The sequence below is a fragment of the Cydia fagiglandana genome, chromosome 18 (genome assembly GCF_963556715.1).
Source record: "Cydia fagiglandana chromosome 18, ilCydFagi1.1, whole genome shotgun sequence".
Taxonomy (NCBI): Eukaryota; Metazoa; Arthropoda; class Insecta; order Lepidoptera; family Tortricidae; genus Cydia; species Cydia fagiglandana.
This window is the reverse complement of record NC_085949.1, coordinates 485,989-496,932: the sequence shown is the minus strand read 5'-3', so window position 1 is coordinate 496,932 and position 10,944 is coordinate 485,989. Positions and strand designations below refer to the sequence as shown.

The 10,944-nt window shown below is 43.7% G+C and overlaps 1 protein-coding gene across 1 annotated transcript; it reads left to right on the top strand.

The window, feature by feature from the left end:
* Positions 1-5,235: 5,235 nt before the first annotated feature.
* On the top strand, positions 5,236-7,893 carry LOC134673570 (uncharacterized). The gene has a single exon (XM_063531568.1). It carries the CDS (start codon positions 5,236-5,238, stop codon positions 7,891-7,893), a length of 2,658 nt encoding a protein of 885 aa, XP_063387638.1.
* The last annotated feature ends 3,051 nt before the right edge of the window (positions 7,894-10,944 follow it).

Sequence of the window (10,944 nt, the reverse complement as noted above, 5' to 3'; positions counted from 1 at the left end):
ATAATACCCTTACAGACAGAAGTTATACAGCTACTAATCTTATAGGAGAGTAAAATTACGCCATAAGAAATAGCTTTAAAACGGGGTTGACAGATACATTTGTACAGCTACAAGTGCCAAGTGATACTACAATACAGCCTGTATACAGCTCTTACGATAAAATTAGCTTGTAGTGTTTCACAACACTTAAAGTTTTAAAACGGAGTTGACAGATACTTTTATACAGCTAAAAGTGCCAAGTGTTACTACAATACAGCCTGTATACAGCTTTTACGATAGAATTAGCTTGTAGTGTTTCACAACGGGTGCGCCAAAGTTCATATAAAATTGCAAATTCGATTATTGAAACTCCGAAAATGTATCTCATATAATTTTACATCCTAATGATCATTGTACATTTTCATTTTAAACAATACTCATTGGAATTTCGAATTTATTATATTCATAATGTCATTGTACATAAATATCTCTATTACTAAAATGTATGCGTATATTATTACTCCCCAATCCGCATTGGGCTAGCGTGGGGACTATAGCCCAAGCCCTCTCGCGCATGAGAGGAGGCCTGTGCTCAGCAGTGGGACGTATATAGGCTGAAATGATGATGATGATGATATTATTACTCGACATATCGATTTTGACATATTTGATTTTATTTATAACAGCATGCACCTGTAGGTCAAGCCAGGTTAAAATCCTGCCAGAAAGGTGGGTTAGGTTAGAACTGCGACCCTCACAGAACCGAAATGCTCCCAGAAAGGTGGGTTAGGTTAGGTTAGAACTGCGACCCTCACAGAATCGAAATGCTGCCAGAAAAGTGGGTTAGGTTAGGTTAGAACTGCGACCCTCACAGAACCGAAATGCTGCCAGAAAGGTGGGTTAGGTTAGGTTAGAACTGTAACCCTCACAGAACCGAAATGCTGCCAGACAGGTGGGTTAGGTTAGGTTAGAACTGCGACCCTCACAGAACCGAAATGCTGCCAGAAAGGTGGGTTAGGTTAGGTTAGAACTGTGACCCTCACAGAACCGAAATGCTGCCAGACAGGTGGGTTAGGTCAGAACTGCGACCCTCACAGAACCGAAATGCTGCCAGAATGGTGGGTTAGGTTAGGTTAGAACTGCGACCCTCACAGAACCGAAATGCTGCCAGAAAGGTGGGTTAGGTTAGGTTAGAACTGCGACCCTCACAGAACCGAAATGCTGCCAGAAAGGTGGGTTAGGTTAGGTTAGAACTGCGACCCTCACAGAACCGAAATGCTGCCAGAATGGTGGGTTAGGTTAGGTTAGAACTGCGAACCTTACAGAACCGAAATCCTGTGACCCTCATAGTGAGCGAGCGTAGCGAGAGCAAATGCTCCCGCCTTAGTCTTCGAGAAATTCTTACAAATAACATTATGGGCACAGATACATTCTCAGTGACAATATTATGAGTAAAAAAGAACGGAATATGTATCGTTATGAATAATGTAGGTAGTAGCACAAAAAACTATAAAAAAAAAATATGAGTAACAATTTTCGGAGAAACGATGATTATGACTACAAAGCGGTATTATTAGAAATATTCGAATTGTTAAGGGTGTATATGTAAATAGGTTTTGATACGTTTACACTATTATCTATGTCTAGTCTTAAGTTCTTTTTTAATTCCATATTTAAATTCTAATGTTATTTTGACTGTTTATATTTTTGTACGTCAGTTCGCAAAATAAACCCATCACAACTAGTCGACTGCCTGGTTTATTGATTATTTTCCACTTTAGCTATCGAAATTCCCTCTACTTTACTTGTCTGTCTTCTTTATTTGGTCCTTCTCCCTCACTTATGATCTTGCGATCTAAAACCAAGCAGTCGGCTAAAAGCGCTAAAATGACGCGCTCGGAAACGGGTACCCCTGCCACGGGTAGGCTCGGCCAGTCCAAAAAGTTGGATCACGGTGCGGCCGACGCCACCGTACCACCCGCGGCTTCCGACCCGCAAATCCCCGGGACGTCTCGCGAGTGCCTCACAACCGGCACCAGCGCCGAACAAGTTAATGTTCCCCTCAGTTGCAGGTCTCGCGCTTCGGGCTCTACGCGATCATCGGCCACGATTAGGGCACGACGATTGACCGCGGAGGCCCACTTGGCCCGCAAGAGCATAGAAAGGGAACAAGAGCTCTTTCAACGCGAACGGAAACTCCTTGAGCAGGTTAAACAGGTAGAACAGCTTGAACTTGAAGCGAAAATAGCCGCCTTAGAAGCCGAGGAGCGTTCCAATCACACGGTTAGTAATGCATATTCTCGTACAGCATCTTGGGTTCGTGACGTAAATCAGGAAAGGCAACCCGTAGACACACGGGCCGAAGTGGGTGTAACTATTCCGCCACATATAGCGGTAGTTACCACCATGACCGCCGATCCCCCTATAAATTTACGGCCAGAACCTCCTGTAGAGTGTAATGTAGTAAATAACCGTATTAATTCACCTTTATTGCGTGAAGACGTCAAACGTCAAAACGGCCACGATAATGCACTGATTGATTTTAACAATGATCATGTAAATGAAGAGTGCCGCCGTCAAGATCAAACCGAGCCAATAACCGGCTCTGCCACGCTTTTACAAGCTATTGCCGATACGGCTGCCGCAGCTAAAGCGCTCGCCGCACGAGACGTGCCAAGAAAAGCTAAAATTGAGCTTCCAACTTTCTATGGCAACTCGTCACAATGGCTTCAATTTAAATACTTATTTGATAGTACTAAAACTTCTTATTCCCCCGCAGAAAATACGGCGCGTCTACATAACGCACTCCGCGGGCCCGCCCGGGAGGCCGTCGCCTCTTTACTCAACACCGCGGCAGCTTCCGAAGATATCATGGCAGCACTCGAACGTACATTTGCTTGTCCCGAAATGATTGTCTTCGGCGAAGTTCAGATTTTGAAAACGCTGCCTCGGCTCGGGCCTGACCTAAAGGAGATAGGTATTTTCGCTAATAAGGTACGCAATTCTTTGTCTACTATGAAATTACTCGGCCTACGAGAATATTTACAATCGCCGGAGCTGTTTCATAATATTCTAGGAAAATTTAACCCTTTAATGAAAATGAGATGGTCTGATTATGCGTCAGATTTGTCAGAAACGTCAAACCATCTCAAGTCAAAGTTAGAACTTTTATCTGACTTTCTAACACGCGAACACGAACGCTATGTTAAATTCGCTTTATCGCCAGAAGTAGGGCTTTCTATGTCTATACCGCAACAATCACGAGTACATTTTCCAATGAATAAACCATTTAAACGTGAAAATATACATTCCGTCACTCATGACAAAAATAAAACGATTGGTAAGATAGAGTGTGTTTATTGTAAAAAATCCCACAATATAAAAAAATGTACTGAATTTACGTCGTTATCTGTTGACGATAGGTGGCGTTGGTTACGTGAACACAAAGTTTGTTATAAATGTCTAAAAGACAACTCACACCTATGGAAATTGTGCAAAAGCAACCCTTGCGGGGTCGATGGTTGTACTTTTCGACACAACCCTCTTTTGCACGGCAGGCAGGATACATTTAGATCACCGTCTACACCCGATACACGGATTAATAACAACATTTGCGTTGCTGCGGCTGAAAGTGATACCCAGCATACGTCGAGTTCCTCGCCAGCCGATAATAAGGTGTCAGACAATAATGTGACTGTGTCTAATATAGGTATATCGTGTAACCAACATAAAACGTCTAATGAAATATGTTCAAATATTACAATGTTGAAGGTTTTACCAGTGACACTGTCAGGGCCAAATGGCAGCTATGAAACCTTCGCGTTTCTCGATGATGGCAGTACTGCGACTATGATCGATTGTAAAGTGGCTGCTCGCATAGGTTTAATAGGGCCTGAAGAGATCATAACTGTCAATGGTATCATGGGTTTACAAACAACTACAAAGGTAAGGTACGTTGACTTTTACATAAGAGGTAAATATGAATCTGACATCCATTTGGTAAATCGTGCTAAGGCTGTACAATCGTTAGGCTTGAACGAACAAACTCTATCTAGAGAGACCATTGAATCTTATGCTCACTTAAAAGACCTAGCCGAATACTTGACATATGCTGACGCTACACCAACCGTACTTATTGGTGCTGAGCATTGGCATCTGTCAATATGTCGCGAGGTTTGTGAAGGCAGACGTAACGAGCCCGCCGCTTGTCGCACTTAACATCCCACCCCCTGTTGGACTTTGTATGGACCAACGAGTAGCAAAACCAAGCCAGTCGAGTTCGTCAACCATTGTCAGTTAGACCGCACTGAACCTTCTGAGAATGAACGCCTGGAGTCACTGATAAAGGAGCAATACAAACTCGACTCGCTCGGTATCTCTAAGCGCGAGACTCTATTTAGCAAGCTAGACTCCCGTGCCGTCGAGATTCTTGATGCTACCACCACACGCTTACCGACCGGTAGATATGAAGTAGGTCTTCCGTGGCGTGACAACATACAGTGTGTTCCCGATAGCTACCCGCAAGCTTTATCAAGATTTCTAAGCCTCGAAAGGCGAATGATTCGTGAGCCCGCCTTTGCTGACGCGTATAAAAAGTTTATTGATAACATGATTGCTAAAAATTATGCTGAGGAGTGCAATCCCGGCACTTATTATAATCATCTTATCACTAAAAGCGTCAACACCAGCATTGATCTCAAACGCGATACCAATTTAAGCGATTATTCAAATAAAATTCACACCTTATCTGATAACTTACAACCTAGTACAGTCAGTCCGAATAAAGCAGAAACAAATTTTGACATTGAGCTGTCAAGTGTGAATATCAATAAAAATAAATTAAAAACCGAATCTGAACCTAATGAAAGTGGCATTAACGCAAGAATAAGGTGGTATTTGCCTCATTTTGGCGTGTACCATCCACAAAAACGTAAACTTCGTGTTGTCCACGACGCAGCCGCGACTAATCAGGGTGTTTCATTAAACTCGTTGCTGCTTCAAGGACCTGATCTTTTAGAAAATTTATTAGGTATTTTATTTCGGTTCAGAGAGGGCGCTGTTGCTATAACAGCTGATATTAAGGAAATGTTTCCTCAAATAAAAATCCGTGAACAAGATCGTGACGCACTACGTTTTTTATGGCGCGACGTTCAGTCAAGGGAAACAACGCCTCTAAAAGAATATCGGATGACAGCTGTCATTTTTGGAGCATCGTCCAGTCCTTTTACTGCGTTGTACATTAAACATAAAAACGCTATGTCTCACCAAGATTCGTATCCAGCGGCAGCCAACGCAAGTATCCATAGTTCCTACATGGACGATTTCCTGGATAGCCTGGACGATGTGGACGAAGCTGCACAGATGGCATCCGATGTTGTGACTATTCATCGTAACGCATGTTTCGAAATGTGTGGCTGGATTTCTAACGATCAAGGAGCATTGCGTCTTGTACCGACTGAACTGCGCGCCGCTCAGCCTAGTGAGATGTCACTTGGTAGTGAGTCAAGTAGCGTCAGAGCCTTAGGTGTTTCATGGGATCCTATATCAGACACTATCGGATTTAGGACCGGTTTAGAAGGTCTCATACTACAGGGCAGTTTTAATAAACGCAAAGTGTTGTCCCACCTCATGAAAGTATACGACCCACTAGGTTTGTTGGGCCCAATAGTGGTCAAAGGGCGTATACTGCTTCAGGAGGCGTGGAGATCCAATATTGACTGGGACACACCATTTCCACCATCACAGATTTTAAAGTGGAACGAGTGGTTTAAGGAACTGTCTGACGTATCTACAATTAGGATTCCACGATGGTACGCCAAGCTCAATGGAGAACCTATACACAGGGAGCTACACATTTTCGCGGACGCAAGCGAGCTTGCCTTTGCCACCGTCGCTTATTGGCGCTTATTGTATGCAGATGGTACAGTCAAGCTCGCACTCATCACCAGTAAGACGAGAGTCTCACCTTTGAAGCCCACTTCAATTCCTCGGCTAGAATTGCAGGGCGCTTTGATAGCTTCTCGCCTTGCTGTCACTATTAAAGAGTTTCATAAGAAAAAACCTTTACGAACTTTCTTGTGGACAGATTCAAGAACTGTCCTCGGTTGGCTCAGAAGTGACGCACGAACGTACAAACCCTTTGTGGCCCATCGCGTAGGAGAAATTACAGAAAATACGCGCGTGCAAGATTGGAAATGGGTCCCAACTGATTTGAACGTTGCGGACGATGCCACTAGGATTAAGCCGCTTCATCTTAATCCAAACCACCGATGGTTTACAGGTCCCTCGTTCCTCCTCGATCCTCCGGAGAATTGGCCTGTTGAACCAGCTGGTCAGCCTATAGTCCAGGAAGAGCGGAAGCAGACTTCTGGACTTGTGGTTGGTCATCTGACAATTACCGCGGATTTCAGTCGTTTTAGTGACTGGCTACGATTACTTCGTGCTACTGCTCGCATTTTGCAAGCTGCGTCTAAATTTCGCTCGGCTTTAGATCGGGTAGGTCGCGTTGCTCCTAGCACCGATGTTAGGCTTCGTCAACGTACGAATACACCTACGTCCACCACTCTAATCCCCCTGACAGCGGAACTTATGGAAGCCGCAGAAAGGCACGTCCTGAAGAAAGTACAATCTGAGTCATTTAGTGACGAAATCCCAATAATAGAACGTGGAGAATTGATACCAAAGAGTAGTCGCCTGGCGAAGCTTTCTCCCAGAATGGGGCCAGACAACTTGTTGCACCTAGCTGGCAGAATCGTTGCTGTACAAGACGTCGGTTCCGAGATCAAGTTTCCAATCATTCTAGATGGACGACACCCAGTAGTGCGCTTATTGGTCAATTTCTACCATCGCAAGGCTGGACATGCAAACAATGAAATGGTGGTCAATGAGGTTCGACAAAAATATTGGCTTCTTCATCTGCGCAGTACTGTTCGAAGCGTCACCAGCAAATGTTTGTTCTGTCGCATCAAAAGAGCAAAGCCAATGAATCCGATGACCGGTAACCTTCCTCCTCAGCGGCTTGCCCACCACCGCCGCCCATTCACGTACACTGGCTTGGATTATTTCGGCCCGTTGAATACCAAGATCGGTCGAAGACAAGAGAAACGTTATGTGGCCCTGTACACCTGCATGACATCCAGAGCCGTTCACCTGGAGCTTGTACATTCCCTTTCTGCTGACTCCGCAATAATGAGCCTGCGACGGTTTATTGCTAGAAGAGGAACTCCCAATACTGTATATTCTGACAACGGTACATGTTTTATTGGTGCAGACCGAATTTTACGAGAATTTTATCAGCACGAGGTCTACGATTTTGCTGCCAATAGAGGAATAAAATGGAGCTTTATTCCTGCCGCTGCTCCTTTTTTCGGCGGATGCTGGGAGAGACTGATTCGCACCATCAAAATCGCGCTGAACGCCACATTACGTGAAAGAGAACCTAATCCCGAAGTCCTAGTAACTCTCCTTCTAGAAGCTGAGGCAATTGTAAATTCTCGACCTCTGACCCATGTCCCTGTTGGCCCTGAAGACCAGGAAACCCTAACGCCCTTCCACTTTCTAATTGGCTCATCTTCTAACCAGGTTCTGCCTGCAACCCTTGACGACCGAGACCTTTTAAGACGTGCTGACTGGAGGAAGGCGTTGAGATTGGCCGACCACTTTTGGAACCGATGGGTAAAAGAAATTCTGCCAACCATGCAACCTCGCCAGATAGCGGAGAACAGAGAGCACGACTTGACTGTTGGCGACTTAGTCATCATTGTAGACCAGAACCTACCCCGAGGAACCTGGCCACGCGGCCGCGTCGTTGCTACATTCCCTGGCAGAGACGGAGTGGTCAGGGTGGTGGACGTAGCCACATCAGGTGGAATCCTTCGTCGACCTTCTAAAAAATTGGTCAGATTAGAGGCATAAAGTCTCAGTTTATATCTAGTCTGGCTAGTTTTGTGTGCTTTCGCACACAAGGGGGTGGGATGTTAAGGGTGTATATGTAAATAGGTTTTGATACGTTTACACTATTATCTATGTCTAGTCTTAAGTTCTTTTTTAATTCCATATTTAAATTCTAATGTTATTTTGACTGTTTATATTTTTGTACGTCAGTTCGCAAAATAAACCCATCACAACTAGTCGACTGCCTGGTTTATTGATTATTTTCCACTTTAGCTATCGAAATTCCCTCTACTTTACTTGTCTGTCTTCTTTACGAATAATAAATTGTATATGAGCCAATATGGACCCTTTCACAACACTTTTAGTTTTATAGTAGATTTTTTATATTCTGATAAAGCACCCCATGATTCCGCAGAATCCTTTATAATGATTTTATACAGCTTGAGCTGTATAATGTCTGTAAAATACCTTTTATACAGCTTAAATCTTTTCTGACACTCTTATACGTCTCTTAAATCACTCTAGGTTCTAAATTGGCTGGTATATTGATGTTGCCGACACTTCCGTGCTACTTGGGATGCCCAACAACATACTAAAAGTTGGTAGCGGTTTCCGGATCTGAACTATCTTTTCGAGCGTTTCCCATAAGGCATAGTACTAAAAAGACAAACAGATACTACACACATGAATAATAAATTCAGTGCTACATATATGCCAGTAAGATCAGAAAACTAAGAATTCAGTGTGAAATATACTTATAAGTTTGCTTCGCTGCCAGAAACTGTAATGGAGCCGCGAAATAAGCGGGCTAGTCAAATGTACGGTCTCGGAGCGGCCATGGTGGTCACAAATATCTGAACAAAGCCTCTACTGTTAAGGCGTTAGACCGGGCCGTGTCCGGGCCGGAGGTCCGGCGCATCGTTTTCTATGGAAAGCGTCACGTGATCGCCTGTCATGTCATAGAAAAGTAAGCGCCGGAAGTTCCGGCCCAGACACGGGCCGGTCTCACATTATGATAAGTCATCCTAAGTGCGTGTTCAGATATTTCGATCACCTTGACCGTTCCGATATTTCTTATGGCGAGTGTACACTGTACAGTACTTTGATAGAATTAACTAACGAAGTAGGTACGTGGGGACTAAATACAAACTAATATGTACATATACGAGTATATGTATATATAAATATTGTAAGAACGAAAGCGGCTTTTATCTTATTTTCTCGTATTCATGTCATGTGTCGTACGCAAAAATGTCCTTGATCCTTACAAAATAATGAGAAACTGCGGATTCTTATGTTTTCCACAGAAACATTCCGATTGTACCGATTTTTCAAAGGAAAAACCGGTCCAAAGGAATTAAAACGTAGTGTTAATACAGCAGCAGATATGTATGAGTGACGTCTTGCTACCCCGTGGAGTCTACCTTTACCACTTTTAGCCATCTATGATGACAAGTTGGTTGGTGGGGGGTTCAACAAATCGTTAAGAAGATTGTAGATTTGGTAATCAAAATTAAAGCTTCGAGTATGTGCTATTAATAAACTGACAATTTTATACAGATTTCCTTTCTGATGAGATTTCATTTCTGGTGGTCTGATCAAGCTTATGCATACAAATAAGTGTCATATTAAGTTATAGAAAAATTAAACGGTCAAATCCACAATCTGAATAACGATTTTTTTTAATAATTAATGAATACTTTGCTAACTTTGCTACTCGTAACACCCGAAAATATAACGTGATGGTCAATCAGTGCTAACCCGTTATACTTTACATAAGATCCGAAAAACTCATTTGCACGAGCCAGGTTTGAACCCGCGACCTCCAGATTGCAAGTCGCACGCTCTTACCGCTAGGCCACCAGCGCTTCTCGTGCACTGATAAAAGTAAAGTAAAATTTCGCCACTTCAGTGGCCTCAACGCAGTTGCGTCGTGAAACATCGCACCTGCAATGCTATTTCATATCTGTCTGGAATATTGAAGCACACACACACGTACCTACGTATATATATACCCAACACACATATAACGTTGGAGCAGATTATATAATGTTCGGCAGGTATGCAACTCTCACACGAAACGGACTCGAGGCAGGCGTGGCTCACTCCGCGATTTCGTCGCTTTGCTACAGGTAGCTAAAAGTACATCCGTTCGACCCCAATTATGGGGTTTGCCATAAGCCGCGCGTGGCGCTGTCGCCACCTAGCGGCCATATCTGTGCTGATCGTGACAGACGCGTTTTGTTAGAGTGAGTCTTCTGTACCTAGTACTATTATTTATTTTGTGCTCAAGGTCATCATTTCATACGAGTCGAACACGGCAGAGTAAAGTATGCGATTATATGCCGACAGGCAATGCCACTGTGCGAGCAGGACAGCGACATAATTATGCGCGTGCGATAGAGATAGGTACAAGTAGGTCATTGTACGAAATTCTTCGTGCTTAGCGACCTTTAGGATGACTCACGCTAGACCGGGCCGGGGCCGGGCCTGAGCTTCCGGCGCTTCGTTTTCTATGGAAGCTCCACTTAATCACCGATTAGCCGTCATAAAAAATGACATGTCGGACGCCTCGGCCCGGGCCCGGCCGGGTCTAGCGTGAGTCATCCTTTACCGTTTGCAAAAGTCCTGTCTAATGGTATTATGTAATCTGTACCTGTACGTGGAATCGCACTCGTTACTTACTACAGTCGCCATCAGATATATCGGAGCGGCCAAGGTGTTCACAAATATCTGACCACGCCTCTATTGTCAAGGCATTAGAGTGCGCGTTCAGATATTTGTGAGCACCATGGCCGCTCCGATATATCTGATGGCGACTGTACACTATTACTGGTCGAAAAGCAATCGGTGTTCTTATCTTATCTTGTTAGATTTATTGCCACGTCATGTTTACTTTTATTGGGGTTGCTGAGGGCGTATTGGAAAAAGTATTGCAATACAAGTACATACTCGCTTGCTAGAAATTGTTGACATAATTATACCCGCGTATTTCGAAAACTTTGTAATTCGTAATCAAAATTATAATTCGTATCAAAAATATAGTATTTATCTATTTAAAATTTTGGTACT